The 23,692-nt window shown below is 35.5% G+C and overlaps 1 protein-coding gene across 2 annotated transcripts in view; it reads right to left on the reverse strand.

Annotated features, from left to right (window-relative positions):
- grk5l (G protein-coupled receptor kinase 5 like) overlaps positions 1–23,692 on the reverse strand; it is a 57,947-nt gene that overhangs the window by 12,708 nt on the left and 21,547 nt on the right. For both annotated transcript variants that reach the window (XM_016228910.1, XM_016228911.1), the window contains exons 2-6: positions 11,102–11,197; positions 8,965–9,077; positions 3,494–3,571; positions 3,293–3,390; positions 232–324 (exon numbers count right to left, since the gene is read on the reverse strand). In XM_016228910.1, coding sequence (XP_016084396.1) covers positions 232–324; positions 3,293–3,390; positions 3,494–3,571; positions 8,965–9,077; positions 11,102–11,197 — 478 coding nt within the window. The remainder of the gene's footprint in view (positions 1–231; positions 325–3,292; positions 3,391–3,493; positions 3,572–8,964; positions 9,078–11,101; positions 11,198–23,692) is intronic.

Consider the following 23,692-nt stretch of genomic DNA (forward strand, 5'->3'; position numbering starts at 1 on the left):
ATGACCAAAACATGGCTGTTTGCTTTTATGTGTTGAGCTGTAAACAATTACGCTAACAAATCATTTAAATGGATTAGCGTCCGAACTGCCATAACAGCTGAATATAATTGATCCAGATCGTCTGTTTTAAGCCGAGCTAAGAACAGCAAACCAAAAGAATGAAATAGCGCACAAATGGTAGAGTAAGTAGACTAACGGACAGAGTAAAGGGAGATAAATTGTGCAACCAACCTTTCTAGCATTTTCCATTGGAGGAAGCGGTCGAAGTACATGCTGTTCTGATAGTCAGCAAAAGGAGCACCACTTAAGTAGTCATGAAGAGCTCTGTGAGATTTAAAACAGCATGGAGACCGTTAGGAGACCATAGGCAGATCTGTGAGTACACTTGTACACAGACAAAAGAAGTAAAGATTACAGTAAAGAGCTTAATTCTGAATACTGTCTAGGGCTGAACAATTAATCGAATTTCTAATTGCATTTACAATTACGAATGCCACAACTCCTAATCATTCAAAGCGGCAATTAATTGTTCAAAGTCCACTTATGTTATTCTGCATGCTTAAGATGTGTTTTTTTTTCTTTCTACAGGTAATCTTAAGGGTTCTTCCATTGCTTTAATATAGTTTTAGTATAACATTATAATACCATGCTTATTTTTACATTTTTATTTAAAGAAGAAACCAATCTGATGTATATTTGACATTTGAGGCTTAATACTATAGAAAAGCAATACAAGTTGTTCAGTTAGTGTTTTCAGCTTGTTTATTTTCATCTAAAAATATAGCATGCGGTTGCTTCAAACAATGGTATAAACATCATTCAATGTAAATTGTGATTATCGTAATTAATAATCGCAATTACAATTTCAAGGGAATAATCGGCAAATATGATTTTTGTCATAATCTTGCATTCCTAATTAGGGCTGCACTATTAATCGAATTTCTAATCGCAATTACAATTATGGATGCCTCAATTACGTAATCGTTCAAAGCGGCAATTAATTGTTCAAAGTCCACTTATGTTATTCTGCACGGTTAAAGTCATATGATGCAATTTTCTGACTTTGCTATGACAATCTGGCACTTCTGAATCAGCTATTGTTTTGTTATTAGTTTAAGTATTTGCTATTCACTGGTCAAATGCGGAGTTTTGCGCATTGTGTGTGTGTGTGTGTGCGCGCGCGTGAGCGAGAGAGAGAGAGCGGTGTGTGCGTGCACGCGAGAGAGAGAGGCTTGTGTAACACATACACATACCAGCTTCATCACTGTGTCTGTCACGCGACTCGGTTCCCCTTTCGGGCTCTGTCTTTACATTTATTTTATCTGGCGTTACATTTCCGACGAGTGCTTGCGGTGTTCGGCCAATCACAATGCACTGGGTCAGCTGGCCAATCAGAGCAGACTGCGCTTGTCGGAAGGAGGGACTTTGTAGAAAACGAAGCGTTTGAGAGAGGCGGGCATAGAGGACCTACAATAACGTACAGTATTTGAAAAATAATGTGTTTTTTGAACATTAAAGCATGTCAACATATTCTGTTACACCAAATACACCAAATAATGATCTTTAAAAAAGCATCATATGACCCCTTTAAGATATGTTTTTTTTTCTTTCTACATGTTATCTTAAGGGTGTTTCCATTGCTTTAGTTTTAGTATAACATTATAATACCATTCATATTTTTACTTTTTTATCATTTAAAGAAGAAACCAATCTGATGTATATTTGACATTTGAGGCTTAATACTATAGAAAAGCAATACAAGTTGTTCAGTTAGTGTTTTCAGCTTGTTTATTTTCATCTAAAATATAGCATGCAGTTGCATCAAACAATGGTATAAACATATTTCAATGTAAATTGTGATAATCGTAATTAATAATCGCAATTACAATTTCAAGGGAATAATCGACAATTATGATTTTTGTCATAATCGTGCAGCCCTAACTCCTAATACTGTCTTTACTAGCAGGGGCGAGGCCACAAATGTTTAAGTGGGTGGGCAAAGTGAAGGGTATGAAAACTGCATGTCAAATTGCCAACAGAAAATACAGCACAAAGGTTCAATACAAAATACTTCTAAAGCATTGATAAACATTCATTTTAATTTCAACATTGACATTATTAAAATTAAAGTTCTGTTAACATCGAAACGAAAGGTTGTATTTTTATTACCTAGCGTTAACAAACGTAATAAATATTGTAGTAAATGTATTGCACATTGTTAACAGAAAGACGAATCATCATTTTGACAAGCATATGGTATGAACCTATATGAAGAGGGAAAATGAAGAAAATTAATTGACTGTGTAATTGACCATGAAAGCTCGCATTTAATATTTTTTAAACTAAATATATAAAGTTATAGTGAAATAAGACGTTTATTATTATTATTATCGTTTAATAAATGACATCCATTTGGAAAATTATCAACTTCTCATTGGGTGGGCCACAGCTGAAAGTGCCCACCTGTAGCCTCGCCACTGCTTCATAGTATGCAATATTAGGATGACAGTGTCCAAATTATTGCATGCTGAAAAATAGTATGTAAAAGGTGTGAAAACAATTTCTGGTGGATTTTGGAATATTTTTGCACAAAATTATTGTTGCAGTCTGTCCCAATCTGTACAATGCTCGCTACACATATTACATAAACTACCATTCAAATGTTTGGGAACAGTATGATTTTTTTTTTGGTCTTTTTGAGAAAGAAATTTTGTATTTTATTCAACAAAGACACATTAAAATTGATCAAAAATGCATTTCTTTTTTAAATGCTGTTCTTTTGAACTTTCTATTCATCAAAGAATTATTTTTAAAAAAGCATCATGGTTTCCACAAACATATTTAGCAGCACAACTCTTTTCAACATTGATAATAATAATAAATGCCTTTGAGCCCAAAATCAGCATTAATTATTATAATGATTTCTGAAGTGTCGTGTGACACTGAATTTTTTTTAATTTTTGATCAAATAAATGCAGCATTGGTGAGCATAAGAAACATTCGAAGGCTAGTGTACTTCCCCATCACTAGTGCAATACATATATTTAGCACATAGTGTAAGCATACAAACATACATTAAACCATAGTAATTGTTTATAAAAGTAAAAATGAAACAAGTATTTGTAATATTTAATTATTTAAATTATAATTAGCATTTTAATTCAAATCTAAAAAAACACCATAAGACATCTATAACAAGAAGAGTTGGGGCTGGGGTTAAGGTATTTGAATTAGCTTAGTTTAAGAGCAACAGAGGTCCAGGTGTTTACACGTGTGTTTGCATGTTTCTTACTTGCGACAGTCACTGAAGATCTCCTTGCAGGGGCTCAGTTCTAGATTTTCTCTGCAACTTTCAGCAAGACCTTCAGCTATATCTACACACTCAGAGGACTGCAGGAGAAACAACATGCTCTCTGATTACTGATGCACAAGGAGACATTCAAGATCCAAAATTAACACACACACGCAACAGGAAAGCTAAACCAAGTCACACCTGCTTGGTGAGAAACTTCTTGATGATCTCATCTCCGCGACTCTTCCTCTTCTCATCAGGTGCCACCTCGTAGTCCTCCTAAATGTTCAGATACAAACAAATTACTCACAACTAATTATAAATGAACTTTGAGATAAACAAGCCATAACATAATCCACAATATAAATGATACCTTATGACATAATGCATCTAATTTAGACGGTAATGAAACAGTAGCCAGCCTCAGGAGCCAGGCTGATGCATACTGCATTTAAAAATGGCAAATTGTAATTTCTGGGAGTGAGGGAGCAAAGGTTTTTAATCAGTTCACTGAGAATTGTGTTTACCAGTTTATAGCCTTTCCCAAGACTTTAAGGTTCATAGCATTGAGATTAAACTGATTTGAACTGAATTATCCACACTTCACTCTCAGGGGTATTTCAGATTCATATGCCCATCGTGACACTTAAAAAAAAAAAAAGAAGATATTTAGAAAAATGTCTTTGCAACTTTTTTGTCTGTACAATGAAAGTCAAAGCAGTCCAATGTTTTTGACCCCACCAACTTTCACAATATGGACAACAACAACTGAAACATTTATTAAAATATCTTCTTTTGTGCATCAAAAATAGGTAAGTGTCATGAATTATGACTATTATAATTATTTGGATGAACTATTCATTTAATTCAGCAATAATAAATTAATGCAACTGCCAGTCAGTGTTGTTATTGTTAACTAAAATGTAAACTATTTAAATTGTTATTGTTAATTGAAATAAAATAAATATTAGCTGTTTAGCCAACATTTACATTTTCACATTTACATTACATTTACTAAAATTAATAAATTAAAGCTAAATAGACAAATTTAAAGTGCCCCTTTTATGCCATTTTGAATACTGCCGTTCATGCAGTGTGTAATGTAGCTGTATGTGAATGTAAGCGATCTACAAAGTTGTAAAGCAGAAAGTACACGATAAATAAAGTTATTGTCTCCCAAAAGAAAGAATGGACTCTGAACAGCCTAAACGAGCCATCAGTAATTCAAATCCCACTTCTGTGACGGCTACATGTCACTGGGTAACACATTTGCATTACGCCCGCCTATGTTCTACGTTAGCCGGCCGCGAACAGCTTGACTGGCGACTGCTGCTCTAATCTCGGGGAGTTCAACGCAGGATTCACAAAACGCTTGCTCTTGAAAGATGGTTCAGTACACAGTTTATTTGGACCAGATGGCTTCCCTGAATCACAGCCTGTAAGAATCATAAATAATAGATATTTATATTTTCTGCCAAGCGTTCAAAATATGGAACTATGGCAATAGGCATATCGTTTCCAACACACGCTGTACACGGTAGATCAATCACAACAGACTGGGCCATCTGACCAATCAGAGCAGAGTAGACTCACAGAGAGGAGGGGTTTAGAGAGACTGAATCTTAGAACTGCTTCGAGCGAATCGTTGGAAAATTAGGTGATATTACATGCACATTTTGAGAAAATATTTGTTTTTTTGTGAAAAATCGTTTTTTGACCTTGCATGCATGTAAACCAATTGTAGGAGACTCCCAAAACAATATTAGGAACCTTTAGTGCCTAGGGGCACTTAAAAAAAAACAAAGAACATTATAAAAACTACTAAAACTTAAAAAAAAAAAAAAAAAGAATAAATAATATTATAAATAATATTAAAATAAGTTGGCATTCTAAGCTAAACAAGCTTACTGAGGGTGCAACAACCCAGCTTTTAGGGGGTATGCAGAAAAAAAAACTGAGCCATTATTTAATTATTTTAAATAAATAGTCTATTATTACGGCATAACCTATTTCAGACCCCACAACATATAAAAACAAAACAACTATGGTTATTCACTTTATAAGTCAGTCAGACAGTGTTTTTTTAAGCCCAGAATAAGCTGCAACGTGGACCAGACTTGATGTGTTAGTCAAAGAACTAGTTATGTGAGGCTAATATTGACCAGACTTTGTGCCGATACTCAAAAACCTTGAGACTAATGAAACCGAGACCGACAGAGTATTATGTGAACTCAAATCACTTGTTCAACACAGGAAAACAGAAACTACATCCACTGACTTCACCATTTCAGTCTGTATCCATTTCTATATGCTGAATGAGGGAGAAGCATCATGTAATTGAGTCTGTGAGTGATTACACAATGAATGAGCTCCACAGTCTGGTACGTCCTTTCCCCAAGGGCCGTAAATGTGCCTATGTGTGTGTGTTAGGGGGGTAATGCTTGATGACACCCTCATCAACACCCTCTCCGGCCCTCGTGCTCTGTGGATCCCATTACGCAAGACTCTCCATGACCGCCTGCCCCCACTCGGTTCCGTCCCGAAAGATGTAAACACACACATACACACAAGCTCATATGCGCCTATGCCAAAGCATATGTACCCGCAAATAGGTTTTCGCACAAATCATGTGTCCACACACGCATCACACATATGCTTCATGAGCACACACACACACACACACGCTTCATGAAGCCCACCGTGTGTGTGACTTCAGGTTGCTTGGTAACCAGCCAGTCAACACGGCAGGATTCCATAAGGTCCTGGAGCGCCACAGCACGGCCCAGCAGCGTCACTAAATACATTGAACGTCATTACATAGTGGGGGACTCTGTGTGTGTGTGTGTGTGTGCACGGGCACTGCGTTTCGACACATGCAGCAGTATGATTTCCATTCCCCTTAACACATTTGCCAACTCCTCCAATGGAAGATTTAAAATAGTGCCGCGAGTAATGAAGGAAGAAAAGAATGTTACAAGGAATGTTCAGAGTTCAATAGAACTCGGTTCTATGGAATTAATTGCAGCTAGTGCATAAGTTAAAGGGAAAGTTCTCTTTAACATAAAGTTTAAAAAAGTTCCCATCAATTACTCATTGGGGAAGCTCAAATGTGCTTGTGAGACGCGAGAGAACAAACCTCACTGGTTCTCATGCATCAAGCAAGCACGTTTAAGCCTCATTTACCATATTCGATGTGCTCTATGTATGTGTGTTTATATCTGAATAAAAGCCAAAATTTACCCTTTGCTGGAGTTTGATTGACAGGCGATCTGACTAATCATAATGCAGAATTCGCCACTTTGTCCGACAAAGAAAACAGACAGGAGAGTAGATTAACGTCGGTGTATTGACGTCTCTCCGCGGTTGAAACAAGATACCTTCTGATGTTCATTCATGTTTATTTTGTGCTATAGCTTGTAAAGAAGAAGAGATGATGCCCAATTATATATTTCCTACTGACACAAAAAATTATAGCTGGATATAAATGTTATTCTAAATTCATGCAGAAATTTAAACGTTCACACACAGGGTTTACGCATAAATATGCATCCATGCAGAGTTAGTGAATGTATAATGTTTAGGTCTTGTGGCTATACTAAACAGTGTGTTTTGTAATGTTTATTCCCTGGCTCCACGAAGGTACTTCCATTGTTAGCGCTTTACTGTAACAGTGACTTTTCAGGGAACGTGCCCATGCTACTTGTATCACAAATACTGTCGACTGAAGTAACCTGTACTGAACCTAGAATACAACTATAGATTACAGTGACATTGAGAAAGGACACAGGGCTTATACAGTATACTGCTCTCTTGGCCACCTTTCTAATGGGAAATGATGGAATTTGCAAGGGAATTAGCTATGCCTGCATGTTAAAGGTCACCGCATGGAAAAAAGCAGAAAATACAAACACACATACACACAGAGAGAGATCCAATCATAATAGTGGTTTGAGAACAGACCTACGTCAGCGGCTCTGAATGGTACAGTAGAGCCACCAGGCCAAAACAAATGGCGGGCTGCCTCTGACACAGAGGAACTGGGCCAATCTGATGTGTGCGATAACATCGGACGATTCCGCCTCCACCGAGATGGAAAAACAAAACCCAGACTAAAAAGGTCAGCGGCATGCACATTTCATTTGTCTTTGTGTACACATAAACCCAAAGAAATGTGTGAAGAGGTTTCTCGCATGAAGTTCTCACGTTTCTTTTCTTGTTTCACACACACACACAGATCTCACACAGAGCAGACACAGACAGTGCTGTCTAACTCGCCACAACAATTGAGATCCCGCTACTTTCTGACGTCAGAGCAGGCCTCAAAAAAATCCCCCGGGCTCTTTCCTTATGGTGACTAGCACAAACACATGCATACATGCCCACTGCCTGCAGAACATACATACATACATCAAACATTTTCAGTTCAATACATCTCTGTGTCATAAAGAGCACTTTTTCTTCTTCTTGAGAACAGAGTTTAATTGGGTGAATCTCACAAAGTCTGTCAAGAGCATCTTGGGGCCATTATTTCACCCTAAAAAATCTAAAGAAATTGCAAAACCGAGTTTGTTTGTAGAATTTCATTATTTAACAAGATCTCACTATAATGCAGTAATGGAAACCATTCTGTTTGCACACAATGATTTTTATAATAATCATAGCAGGAGGTGAAACTAATTCTATTATGAAATATTCATTTACAATTTAGATGATATGCACTGTTCAAAAGTTAGTAAGATTTTAGTTTTTTTGAAAGAAATTAATACTTTTATTCAGCAAGGATGCATTCATATATAATTTCATTTTCTTGTCTTTTGATTTTTGCGTGAAATATGACTTGACAGTCTCCGTGAGATTCACTCCAAACAAGGAGCTATAATTCTGATTAATTTAGTGGTCCTATGGACCTTTATTGACAGCTATTCTTCCTAAAATAGCACCTAATAAAACAACCCCACACATGATTATTATAATAATTTTCACTAAAAACATACCATTGTGGCATTTTCCCTTCATTATTTAAAAATCTTCTGCTCTTACTTCATTAGCTGTAACATCGTAACCCAGGCACGATTACGGTGCTTTTATGTTCAGGCCATTTTTGTTTGATTTTATTTGACTTTCAGATGACATTTATGTTCGTCTCTGAAACACATCAATAAAGCTTCCCTATTCACTTATACAGCTACACCGCACAAAGGGTTTTTGTTAAAATGAGAAGGAGAACGTTCCAAGACACCATAAACAAGATGAACACGTTTTCCAAGTCCTAAAAAACACAAACACGCTGTCCCATGTTTTATGACGGCGACTTCCTGTCATGGGTTCAGGTTCCCGGGGTTCAGACAGTTTGGGGTCTATAGGGGTGTTGGAGAGACCAGACAATGGCCTCATTCAGTGACCACATGCCAGTCCTGATATTTTGGGTTTTACTCCATGATAGCCCAAGTTAGTCATGTGGGAGGCATGTTGTCCGGGCCAGTGGAACACTGATGGAGAGTTACGAGAAACCTGAGAAATTTTGAGTGGGCAAGAGATGAGGAGATGCTTAAAAGAACCAACAATTAGTGACTAAAAGCTGTTTGGACAATCCTAAATTAATTCTGCTTTCATTAGAACATAAATCAGGTGCACTGAGTGCTGGAGATGTGTGTATGTGTGCGCAGATGTACCATAGCGTCCAGGAGTTGGATGCATCGCTGCAGCTCTGGTCGGGTCTCACAGTAGAGGCGGAACAGAAGTCTCCCGATGGGCTGCTTGTCACACAGGCTGAAATAGTCCCGCTCTGAGACACAAAATAAAAGGAAAACTTTACAAAAAAGTACTGTGGTGGTATATTTTGCTAGTAGCAGGTTGGACCCCCTTTTGCATTCACATCTGCCTTAATTCTTTGTGGCATGGATTCAACAAGGTGCTGGAAACATTGCTCAGAGATTCTGGTCTATATTGACCTGATAGCATCACGCAGTTGCTGGGCTGATCATCCATGATACGAATCTCCCGTTCCACCACATCCCAAAGCTGCTCTATTGGATTGAGATCTGGTGACCGTGGAGGCCATTTGAGTTTAGTCTACTCATTGGCATGTTCAAGAAACCAGTTTGAGATGATTTGAGCTTATCCTCCTGGAAGTAGCCATCACAAGATGGGCACACTGTGGTCATGAAGGGATGAACTTGGTCAGCAACAATACTCAGCTAGGCTGTGACGATTAAACAATGCTCAGTTGGTAATAAGGGGCCCAAAGTGTGCCAAGAAAATGTCCCCCACACCATTACACCACCATCAGCAGCCTGAGCCGCTGATACCAGGCAGGATGGATCCATGCTTTCATGTCGTTTATGCCAAATTCTGACCCTATTACGAATGTCACAGCAGAAATCAAGACTCATCAGACCAAGCAACCCTTTTTCTGATCTTCTTTTTGATTGAGACTGTGTGAATTGTAGCCTCAGTTTCCTGAGGCTACAGTTCACATGGGCTCCTCTGCAAACCTTGGTTGTAAAAAGTGGTTATTTGAGTTACTGTTGCCCTTCTATCAGCTTGAACCATTCTGGCCGTTCTCCTCTGACCTCTGGCATCAACAAGGCACTTTCACCCACAGAAATGCCGCTCGCTGGATATTTTCACATAATTGTGTATGAAAGTCCTAGTAGATCGGCAGTTTCTGAAATCTAAATCACTTTCTTCCCCATTCTGATGCTCGCTTGAACTTCAGCAGATCATCTTGACCATGTCTACATGCCTAAATGCATTGAGTTGCTGCCATGTGATTGGCTGATTAGATATTTGCGTTAACAAGCAGTTGAACAGGTGTACTTAATAAAGTGGCCAGTGAGTGTATATACTGTACCATGTAAAAAATGTAGGCTTACTTTGTGGTTAACGGAAAGGTGCATACTTTTAAAGGAAGAAAACTGAAAAATTTTAATTCTGTCATTTACTCAACCGCATGTCTTTACAAAACCTGTATTAATGTATCCTATGGAATACAAAAGAAGATAATTTGCCCATACAATGAAAACCAGCGGGGTCCAACGCTGTTTTGAACACCACTGACTTTCATTATAGGGACGCAGAAGAAAGTCAGTCATACAGGTTTGGCAGTGCTATGAAGGTGAGTAATACACAGCTGTTTTCAACATTGATAATAATAAGAAATGGTCCTTGAGCATCAAATCAGCATATTAGAAAGATTTCTGAAGGATCATATGACAATGCTGAAAAATGGAATAAATACATTTTGAAACGGTTTTCTATTTTAGTATTGCAAATATATTCCAAAATATTACATTTTTTACTGTATTTTTGTTTAACTGAATGCTTGGTGAGCATAAGAGACTTATCTGAGAGACATTCAAAATCCTGTGAACTGTTGGACAGTATGTTGGTGTATATTCTATAAATTAAAAAATGTGGAAACCTAAGTCTTAAGTAAGTCTTGAATTGGCTGTTATTTTTCAACAGTTGAAAAAGTTGGATAACAGTCACTCTTCTTCTGTTGCTCAAGGGATTGTGTGCAATATTAGACCAAACAGCATGCAAGGATGCATACTTCACAAATTCACTGGGACATCCAGGCACCTTTGACACACTACTTTACTGTAATTTGGAACGCACTCTTGCATACTATTTCTCAGACTGTAAGCAAACTGGGATTAAGCCAATGGCAATGTAAACTCAGAGACAGCTAAACAATGGCGAACAGCAAAGTGACATCACACTTGGCCAGAACAACAGCACAGCTGACAAGGAGCTTGAAAATGACAGGAAGTGTATAACAAGACACACTAAGCGTTGATACATTACCGATGGTTTTGCTCAACTCTGTGCACTGACTGATATGAGGGAAACGAAGGATCTCCCTCCATTTTTTACTTCTTCCTTTCCGTTTTCCTCCTCCACCTAGACAAAAAGACAAAAGTAGCCATTTAAAACAATTTCCAGACAATATCAACATTTGCATTCTTAATAATTGTGCACGGGAAAGGAAAAATAATATTAATCAATAATAGAATATTGCACTTTCCACAAATCCCAATGGATAAAATACATATTTACAAGACAATCCAATGCTGATTTTCTTCAGAAACACATATTATAGAAGTTTAATGCATCGCAAATGCTGTTTCATGCTGTCTTTAATTGCCAGGATACTTTATGTGAACGCTAATTAGCTTTGAACCTCATGAAATCTCCTCGTGACTTTGAACATGAGCAGTGTAATAAACCATGTCAGCATCTGGTCTCTCAGCCTGAGAGTAAGTAAGCTGTGGTTAAAACGAGAGTGTCATTTCTGACGTCAGCACAGGTCAAAAATATGCATTCCCTCCCAAGAGAAAAGCCGAGCTTTTACAACAAACCGTGTCGCGCTCTGCAATAACTGTTTGTCTTAGGAAGCATTCAAACTTATGCCGGCCAATAAAAAAAAGAGCTGCTTCTGCTACACATTCATTAGTTACAAAAGTGCTCTTTATCACTTCTTTCACTCCTCTTCTTTTGAATTTGAATTCAAGGAGTCCATGGCGTTCCCACTCTGGAATGGGAACATGGAGCATTTAGCCATTGACCATTCCAGCATTTTGAATAAAGCTGAATGTCTCCAAACACAAACAATCAGGGTAGTTAAAGCCCAAGACTGATCCTTAAAGACATTCATCTCACGTACATGACAGGCCTTGCTAGTTAGGAGCCACTGGCTCAAATCCTTTCCCACCAAACGGCAGGATTGTTAAAGTGATGTTAGCACTAGCCAGATTCAGCTGCCTTAAATAAATATGAGAGGAATGTTAAAGTAAATCGCTCAGACCTGGCAGGGTGATTTCTGTGTGTTTGTGTGTGTCTAGATTAACAATTTTCAAGAGCACAGAACCATAACATCAAAATCACTAGTGGAACATTTCTCCAGTTACTTATTCAACCATTAACTCGTAACTTTTTTATCATCATTCCTTTCAAATCTTGTTTTTTTATGCAGGAAATTTTAGTATATGCTTCTGCAAGTCACTGGCCATAAATACAAATCAAGTGTGGGATTCTGGGACAGGGCTCTTATTTAACTATGACACTACCATTAACTCGTAACTTTTTTATCATCATTCCTTTCAAATCTTGTTTTTTTTATGCAGGAAATTTTAGTATATGCTTCTGCAAGTCACTGGCCATAAATACAAATCAAGTGTGGGATTCTGGGACAGGGCTCTTATTTAACTATGACACTTTTGGCCCAGTGGACTTTTAGAAAATAACTTTGCTTTAAAATACTTTTCACACTGTACAGGACAATTCTGTCATTTTTCTGAACCGTCATATTTTGAAACTAACAATTTCTGTCACATTTGAAATTATTATTATTTTTTAAATCAAATGTCGTCTTTGTTTTGCATATAGGCTAATTTCACAGCTAGTTCCTTATGCACTCAAAATACAATGAAATACTTTCTCATTTTTCACGTCATTTTACAGAATTATGGCTCGATTTGAAAAGAGACCGATTAAGAAAAAATATTCTGCTTGCAACTGATATTTACATAAATTTTTATTTGTTTTCTTTGTACATAACATGTCTCATAATTCATTTCAAACTGCGGTCTCCTTAGTAAACCAGCAGACTGACTTGAAAAAAAGTATATTACACAGAAAAATTGACAGACTAAATGTACAGTCAAATTAGTGAAATTTCAGCAATTTCGAACAAAAAAATTCCATTGTTTATTGTCGACAGTGCAGTGATGTATGGAGTCACTTTCAAACTAAGCAGCTTTCTGTTGCTCAATTTTAGAAAATAACTTTGCTTTAAAATACTTTTCACACTGTACAGGACAATTCTGTCATTTTTCTGAACCTGACACCGTTCTGTCACATTTGAAATTATTATTTTTTAAATCAAATGTCGTCTTTGTTTTGCATATAGGCTAATTTCACAGCTAGTTCCTTATGCACTCAAAATACAATGAAATACTTTCTCATTTTTCACGTCATTTTACAGAATTATGGCTCGATTTGAAATGAGACCGATTAAGAAAAAATATTCTGCTTGCAACTGATATTTACATAAATTTTTATTTGTTTTCTTTGTACATAACATGTCTCATAATTCATTTCAAACTGTGGTCTCCTTAGTAAACCAGCAGACTGACTTGAAAAAAAGTATATTACACAGAAAAATTGACAGACTAAATGTACAGTCAAATTAGTGAAATTTCAGCAATTTCGAACAAAAAAATTCCATTGTTTATTGTCGACAGTGCAGTGATGTATGGAGTCACTTTCAAACTAAGCAGCTTTCTGTTGCTCAACACAGGCCGAATCTTGAACCTGATGAAAATATACACTGGAAATGTTTTGCGCTCAAGCGAAATTCTCAATCGCGTTGATTCCTATTGAAATGACTAGATTTCACCTACGAAAATTCGCTGAACAATGGTAAATGCAACCACACGTTAAGTTTGTAATTAGCATATAATTGACTTTCTGTTGATTTCACTCTGTGTTTGCATCATCATAGTTTTAAAAACGTGTATTTTTAATGATGGTTTTTACATTATTTAAAAATTGAAAGTCAGAATTTGAGCCTGAGACAACTGACAATAAAAACTACATAAAAGGCATGTGAAAAGTAGCAAAACTAAATGCAGGCAAGGCAAAAAGTTTCCAAGCCAGTTTTAATATGACAATCCCATAACACACACACACAAAAAGTTGGTTAAATTTGTTAGCTTTAATAGAAACCAACCCATGGGCCATAAAAGTGCCAAGAAACTACAATGTTTTTCGTTTTATAAACCTTCAGACTGCAACAGAAACCCAAAAGTCTGTGTTGAGGTCTATTGTAGAAAAGGACAGAAAAGATCGCAGGCCATTCGCAGCAAATGCAATGATCTGATATTGTGAAATGCACCATTTGCCAAAAACCTGCTGCTTACATAATCCTCGATGCGTGTCTGTTACAGATTTAGGGGAATGTGACGGCAGGAGTAATTGTGACCATATTGCCACAGAAAAAAACAGATGCCAATCAAAGCAGGGAGGAATGTTTGCTTTACATCATCCTGCCAGAGGTCTGTTCAAGTCAGAGCACGCATTACGCGCCGGCTCGAGTCAATGCATCAAACAGCGTAAAACACCTGGAAGAAAGTGGGGCAGAAAACGGAGATCTAATTAACCTCCTTCCTTTCAGTCTATCTAAGGGACCAACTAGAAGAGTCAGATCGACTGTGAAGGTCAGAAGGCTTGCCGCTCACTCATCCGAGTAATACAAACAAGAATCGAACTTTCAGAGAATGACATTTAGAGAGCTTGATGGAGCTCTTGCCGATTATTACAGCTGGAAAAGCGAAGATCATGCACCACCCTTATGACTGCAGCGGGATAGGGATCCGGTCTCATTATTTGGAGAGGTTTAGGTGGATGCGAGGCGTTCACAGCTTTATGTAAATGTACTGTACATATGCACTCGCTAAAGACAACTCCACCTGAACCTGAAGCCAACATAAGACAAGCAACCATGTACTTTGGAAGTTACTGAAGAGAATGTCTGCAGTGTTTCATCCGCTCGCATTCAGCAACAACAGGAACTCATATATGTCTCCCTATGGAAAAACAATTGACAACACAGATTTCATCATTTACACACACCCTATTCTAAAGATCAGAACAAAAAGAGACCCTGATAACCAGGGTTTCTGCTGGTTTTATGAAGGCAAATTTAAGAAATTTTAAAGACCTTTTTTAAGACCAAGTAAAGAAAATGTAAAGAATAAATTAAAGCGAAACAATACGTCAATATGCTCTCTAAGTGTAAATGCGTAAATGAGTTATATATGCGTAGCAACACTTCAAAGTTTGAAAATACAACTTCCATTACCTTTAAATTAATTTGACAAATTTTTTTATAAAAACATAATTTTATAGCTCTGCTCCCAATCACTTTTACTCTACACTGTAAAAAAAAATTCTGTAGTTTTTACAAAATAATTTTGGCAGCTGTGGTTGCCAGAATAATTTTTTTAAAAATACAGAAAAACTGTAAACACATTTACGGTATAAAAATATATTTTACAGTATAAAACTGTAATTTACAAACAAGAAAATTTGAATGTAAACCAGTAAATTCAACAATGCACACTGCTATTAAAATCTGTTTTGTACATTTAACATACTCACAACCAGCATAATAATGCAGCTGGTAAAAGAGAAAGCCACATGAAGAATCAAAGCTCATCACAAGTAGCTTCGCCACAAGCAGAAGTATCAACAAATATATAGAGGGTGCACAGAGTCATTCATGCAAACACTAAACACCATCATGGTAACACACACGATACTTAAATAATGCATTCAACTTTCATTAAACAACAGAAGATGTAACATAAAGCCCAAATGTACATAACTAATAACAAAAACTATTTAAAAAACATGAATATTTAAACAAAATACTTTCAAATGTGGAGTGTCATGCAGGGAATTCTGGGAATATCAGTTTACAGTTTTTGACTGTAAATTATACATTGATTTGTTATTTTTTACTTCTAAAAACTGTAAAATGACATGAAATATCTGGTTAGATATTTTACAGTTTTTCCCTGTACGGGAACTTACTGTTAACCTATGAACAGTTTTTTTCCGTAGCGTTTTTACAAAATTTTACAGTTAAAATTACACTTATTTTTTACAGTGTACATTCTTATCACACTACAAAAAAAGTGATTTCTTCCTCGGTATTTTTGTCGCTTTCCAGTGCAAATGTCTAAAGATACTTAAATTAAGATACATTTAATTGAGAAGCAAAATGACATAAGAAGTCTGGTTCGCTGTGAAACTGATCAAAATGAAGTGAGTTATGATCGAAACAAGAACAAATATCTGCCAGTGGGCTCAGAAAAACAAACTTTATTTAAATGGAAAATACATTTTTACACCTTATTGACAGATATTCGTTCTTGTTTTAAACATAAACTCCCTTGTTTGGTTAAATTCCTCAGAAAACATTTAAGGATGTTTAGGTATTTGTATAAGATTACAAAAATACTGAGAGTGTGTGTATATATATATATATATATATATATTTCTGCTCTGATTAAAAATTATGAAAGGGTGAATTAATACTTTTTAAGACTCGAAGAAACCCTGAATAACAAACCCAACAGTTAGTTGAATATTTCATCCTTATCATTAGTGATGAATACAGAACTACTCCTGAAAAGTCAACAGGTCACACACACACACACACACACACACACACCTAGGCTGAAAAGAGTGTTATGAAGGATGCCAGTGTTTGGCATTTACGAGTGCTTGGCAAACTCACTGTGTGTCGACACATTTAGTTGTTATCAGTATCAAAGTGAGTGAGGATTCAGTCCAGGAATTCATGGCATGAAATACTGTGGGCCACGGCGCGGTCAGGCGGTGTGTGTGTGTGTGTGTGTGTGTGTGGTGGATGTATGTATCTTCATTTAGGAATGGCAAGCACCCTTTCATATTGTGACTGACATGCCTTTTTCAGTTTCTTAAAACCAGCTTACTTATATTACAACTTTACAACATTTCTTCTGAATGAGTGAAAAAACTGTCCTGTAGGTCTATATGCAACAGAAGTTATATTTTAAAATGTGTCCCGTGGCGGCTGGTCAGCAGGATTTTTGTGTAGTTGTACTAGAATGTGCTTGATGTCAGACACATTCATAATGTTCCGTAAAATCTAAAAACAAAGAGGCGAGTCTTAACACAGAAGTTCTGGATAGTGCTGGGATGAGAGATCACAAAACATTATTTCAGTTTGTCTGGATGTACGGTAGCTATCAAAAATGTAGACACTTGATTGAAACACATAAATACACACACTTTAAATTTGAGGTTGGCTTTTGAAACATGATTCTTCTGCTCACCACGGCTGCATTTATTTGATCAGAAATACAGTAAAATCAGCAATATTGTGAAATATTATTTCAATTTAAAATAGTTATTTTTCTCGGCGCAGATGGCCTCGTGAGCAGCACGCCGACATGTAGCGCCATTGCGCTTCGGGCGTCCCGAGTTCGAGTCCCGACTCGCGGACCTTTCCCGACCCCACCCCCCTCTCTCTCACCCACTTCGCTTCCTGTCAACCTACTGTCCTATCTAAATAAAAGGCATAAAACATAAAAAATAAGTTATTTTTATATTTTAATATAGTTCAAAGCTGAATTTTCAGCATCATTACTCCAGTCTTCAGTGTCACATGATCCTCCAGAAATCATTCTAATATGCTGATTTCATGTTTAAGAAACATTTCTTATTATTTTATAATGTTGAAAACAGCTGTGCTTTTTAATATTTTTGTGGAAACCATGATAGTTTTGTTTCAGGATTCTTTGATGAATAAAAAAAGTTCAAAAAAACTGCATTTTTCTTTAAATTACAAAAATCTTTGGTAACACTTTATTTCGATAGTCCACTTTAGACATTATATTAACATTCCCGACCCCACCCCCCTCTCTCTCACCCACTTCGCTTCCTGTCAACCTACTGTCCTATCTAAATAAAAGGCATAAAACATAAAAAAGAAGTTATTTTTATATTTTAATATAGTTCAAAGCTGAATTTTCAGCATCATTACTCCAGTCTTCAGTGTCACATGATCCTCCAGAAATCATTCTAATATGCTGATTTCATGTTTAAGAAACATTTCTTATTATTTTATAATGTTGAAAACAGCTGTGCTTTTTTATATTTTTGTGGAAACCATGATAGTTTTGTTTCAGGATTCTTTGATGAATAAAAAAAGTTCTTTAAATTACAAAAATCTTTTTTTTTTTTTTTTTTTTACTGTCAATTTTGATCAATTTAATGCATCCTTGCTGAATAAAATACGTTTTTTTTTTCAAAACAAAAATCTATCTGACCCCACACTTATATATATATATACATATATATATACATTTTAATGACTTTCACAAAATTTTCAGCATCATTACTCCAGTCTTCAGTGTCACATGATCCTCCAGAAATCATTCTAATATGCTGATTTCATGTTTAAGAAACATTTCTTATTATTTTATAATGTTGAAAACAGCTGTGCTTTTTAATATTTTTGTGGAAACCATGATAGTTTTGTTTCAGGATTCTTTGATGAATAAAAAAAGTTCAAAAAAACTGCATTTTTCTTTAAATTACAAAAATCTTTGGTAACACTTTATTTCGATAGTCCACTTTAGACATTATATTAACAGTAAGTAACTTTGCAACTACATGTCAACTAGCAGTTAGTAGAGTATTAGTAGACTATCTGCTTAATATCTTCTAACACTTTCATTGTCAACTTATTCTACTAACCCTAAACCTACCCTAACAGTCTACTCTGAGAGTTAGTAGACATGTAGTTGCAAATTAATGAGAATTAGTTGACATGTAGTTGAGATGTAGTTACAAAGTTACTTATAGTTAATAGAGTGTCTAAAGTGGACTATCGAAATAAAGTTTAACCAAATCTTTTTTTTTATTTTTAATTTACTGTCAATTTTGATTAATTTAATGCATCCTTGCTGAATAAAATACGTTTTTTTTTTCAAAACAAAAATCTATCTGACCCCACACTTATATATATATATACATATATATATACATTTTAATGACTTTCACAAAATTCAAATAATTTCCGGTTGCTTTTAATTTATGGATTTTGTGACTTCACCAATAGTGGTTAACACAATTTACAGTTTTATATAACCACTATTATTTCTGGACTATTATTGGTAAAATTTCACCGTTAATGAATTTCAACAGTTACAATAGCCATCACAATCTGGCCAGCATTCATAGAGAAACCTCGCTGTACATCGGCTGATCAATACACTAAAACACACCATACAAAGAGTGACAGGAAATCAATCATTTGTGCGTGTCTTTGTGTCCTTACACACACATGACTGTGCTACATGTCAGAGACGGGCTTATTATAAACGAGGCCGTAACATGTTGAAGAATTAGTAAGCCTGCTTAATTTGTTCCACAAGACTCCGACTACACCCTTTTGTTTCATGTCCATTTTATGGATGTGACCTAATGTGCACGATATAAAAATACGCTTGACAGTCTGTCGCGCATCTGTCAGAGACACGGCAGACACACACCCCGCATGACGGCAACATCTCGTCCTTTACTGCAATGCTCTTTTACTGTTGATGAATGTTTTACTTAGTGAGTCTTTAGAGAGCACATGAACTACAGTTAAATGTGGATTATATAACAATTCAAATGATGGGAAGCAGAGTTGTTATAGGAACGACAACTGTAAAATAAAACAATACAATAAATTGAAGAACCTGTTCAAATAATTACCCTCACTCTTCTGTGAGCGTCACATTATAAGGATATGTTTATTGACCGCAGTCCACAAACTGAAGCACAATCCATTTTACAAAATAATTTTACACCACCTCAGTATGTAAAATCCAGCCTGCTGAAATTTCAGTGTACTTTCAACTTTCACAGAACATTCACAGAATCTACAGCAGCATTTATGACTGAATCGCTCTGTATACTTTATATAATGCAAAACCGTCTCAATTTACTCTACTGAGTGATTCTATGGGGTTTCTGCACTTGCCGCACTTCAGCTTCACACATTTTCTTGATCTTGTGGATTCAGTGTCTGTTTTCTCTTTCTGTAACCAGAGTGCTGGTGTTTTAGTTGGTGGTCTGGTGAGACTATAACAGACTGTAACTATAACTTGACAAACAATCCATGTCCAACATCAGTTGAGGGTCTACAATTAGCAATGAACTGATTCTGAAAAACTGATTCCAAAAATCCATTCTGAAATAGTTCAGCCAAAAAATCGGTCATCATTTATTTATTCTCATGCTGTTATGAACCCAGGGGAAACAAAAAAACCCTGTAAATTGTGTTAAACACAGAAAATTATGCTTTGTTTGTGATTGACAGCATAATTAACATAAATTTGAACTTGAACACATGATGAGAATCTAGTATTTCTAAGTATTATTGTGTACATTTTGCAAAATCTGCAGAATCTTGTCAGTTATTCAAGATTCCGCTAATAATTTTGTAAAAAATTATTAGCCAACAAATGATTAAATAAAAAAAATGATAAAATATTATTTATAATATTAAAAAAAAAACAATAAATAAATTATAATAATACAATTATATATATATATATAATAAATTCAAAATTTAAATGCGTTTAATTAAGATATACATGTAGTTGCAAATTAATGAGAATTAGTTGACATGTAGTTGAGATGTAGTTACAAAGTTACTTATAGTTAATAGAGTGTCTAAAGTGGACTATCGAAATAAAGTTTAACCAAATCTTTTTTTTTATTTTTAATTTACTGTCAATTTTGATTAATTTAATGCATCCTTGCTGAATAAAATACGTTTTTTTTTTCAAAACAAAAATCTATCTGACCCCACACTTATATATATATATACATATATATATACATTTTAATGACTTTCACAAAATTCAAATAATTTCCGGTTGCTTTTAATTTATGGATTTTGTGACTTCACCAATAGTGGTTAACACAATTTACAGTTTTATATAACCACTATTATTTCTGGACTATTATTGGTAAAATTTCACCGTTAATGAATTTCAACAGTTACAATAGCCATCACAATCTGGCCAGCATTCATAGAGAAACCTCGCTGTACATCGGCTGATCAATACACTAAAACACACCATACAAAGAGTGACAGGAAATCAATCATTTGTGCGTGTCTTTGTGTCCTTACACACACATGACTGTGCTACATGTCAGAGACGGGCTTATTATAAACGAGGCCGTAACATGTTGAAGAATTAGTAAGCCTGCTTAATTTGTTCCACAAGACTCCGACTACACCCTTTTGTTTCATGTCCATTTTATGGATGTGACCTAATGTGCACGATATAAAAATACGCTTGACAGTCTGTCGCGCATCTGTCAGAGACACGGCAGACACACACCCCGCATGACGGCAACATCTCGTCCTTTACTGCAATGCTCTTTTACTGTTGATGAATGTTTTACTTAGTGAGTCTTTAGAGAGCACATGAACTACAGTTAAATGTGGATTATATAACAATTCAAATGATGGGAAGCAGAGTTGTTATAGGAACGACAACTGTAAAATAAAACAATACAATAAATTGAAGAACCTGTTCAAATAATTACCCTCACTCTTCTGTGAGCGTCACATTATAAGGATATGTTTATTGACCGCAGTCCACAAACTGAAGCACAATCCATTTTACAAAATAATTTTACACCACCTCAGTATGTAAAATCCAGCCTGCTGAAATTTCAGTGTACTTTCAACTTTCACAGAACATTCACAGAATCTACAGCAGCATTTATGACTGAATCGCTCTGTATACTTTATATAATGCAAGACCGTCTCAATTTACTCTACTGAGTGATTCTATGGGGTTTCTGCACTTGCCGCACTTCAGCTTCACACATTTTCTTGATCTTGTGGATTCAGTGTCTGTTTTCTCTTTCTGTAACCAGAGTGCTGGTGTTTTAGTTGGTGGTCTGGTGAGACTATAACAGACTGTAACTATAACTTGACAAACAATCCATGTCCAACATCAGTTGAGGGTCTACAATTAGCAATGAACTGATTCTGAAAAACTGATTCCAAAAATCCATTCTGAAATAGTTCAGCCAAAAAATCGGTCATCATTTATTTATTCTCATGCTGTTATGAACCCAGGGGAAACAAAAAAACCCTGTAAATTGTGTTAAACACAGAAAATTATGCTTTGTTTGTGATTGACAGCATAATTAACATAAATTTGAACTTGAACACATGATGAGAATCTAGTATTTCTAAGTATTATTGTGTACATTTTGCAAAATCTGCAGAATCTTGTCAGTTATTCAAGATTCCGCTAATAATTTTGTAAAAAATTATTAGCCAACAAATGATTAAATAAAAAAAATGATAAAATATTATTTATAATATTAAAAAAAACAATAAATAAATTATAATAATACAATTATATATATATATAATAAATTAAAAATTTAAATGCGTTTAATTAAGATATTATATCAAATATAGTGAATATTTAAAAAGAAACAGTGCAAGATATTAACAAATGCACTAACATGGTTTTAGAGGATGAAAAAATAAACCAATCCTCTCATTTTGGATATTGTCGTAAAATAAAACATTTTTGTTTTATGTAATTATATGTAAAATGTACTAAAAAAAATAATGAATATATGAGATGTGAAATATTGGCTAGAAATATACAAGACATTTTCAGCAAAAAAAATTAAAATAAAAATGAAATTGCGCAGCATACGTACATCCATTTATATCACAAACACTAAAAGACTCATGACTGCTTGCAAAACTCACACAAAGTGAATTCGATGCCTGGCGTCAGCCATCTTTTTTCATTTTCTTTTTTCAAAAGCATGTAAAGAGTGTAAATGACCACACTTTCATCAAAACAGGGGCAGTTAGAAGAGCAGCTTGAGAATTTTCAAGGTGTGATGTCTGACATGAGAGGAAAAGAAAGAGACCAGCCACAACCCAGTTTCACTTTCTGAGAACAAAACGGCACTTTTGTGTGTAATACTGTGTATGTGTGTGTACTCTACCTGTGGCTAAATATACACGTGCGACAGTGTGAACTAAGGAGGAACCCGAGCACGCTTTGATTGACGAGAAATCTGCAGCACTGCTGTTTCCTTGTATGGTTATAGAGTCGATCTGTGGTGAGAGGTTTTCAATGATGTTTCGTAGGCCAACTCACGTGTGATTGCTTCAACGGGTATGGTGAGGTTACCAAGCCGGACAGAAAAATGAATAAGGCCTATATATTGGAGAAAGAAAGCAGTGTTCACCCAAAAATTCATTATATATGTTATTTACTCATCTGTATGATATTTTTAAAGATAATTCTTTTTTGCTCCATTAGAAAGAAAACAACAGCATACAGTTTTGGAATGACACGGGCAAGTAAAAAAAACTAAAACTTTTTTTTTTCTGAAAATTAATAATAATAAATAATTTGCTTATATATATATTTTTAAAAAGTATTTATCTAAAATAACATTTAATATAATTATACTATAATATTTATATTATAATTTACACAATATTTAATTGAAATAATATTGCATAATATTGCAAATGCAGTTCTGGATGTAGAGACAGGTCTTTGTCTCTGACAGATTTTTTTGAGCTGCAGAGCACGCTATTGCTGACTGCATTCTCTCACTTAATCGTTCATCCACACACTGACTGTTCACCAGTAAACCACATCCTGAGGAAGGGAACAAATTACATGAAAAAAACAGTAGGCCCGTATCAACCAGACAAACAAAATAACAACTGTACGTACACTGTATTGTTTGCGAACATGAGATAGCAGGTATATTTTTACACGG

The sequence above is a fragment of the Sinocyclocheilus grahami genome, unplaced genomic scaffold (genome assembly GCF_001515645.1).
Source record: "Sinocyclocheilus grahami isolate Dianchi unplaced genomic scaffold, SAMN03320097.WGS_v1.1 scaffold345.1, whole genome shotgun sequence".
Taxonomy (NCBI): domain Eukaryota; kingdom Metazoa; phylum Chordata; class Actinopteri; order Cypriniformes; family Cyprinidae; genus Sinocyclocheilus; species Sinocyclocheilus grahami.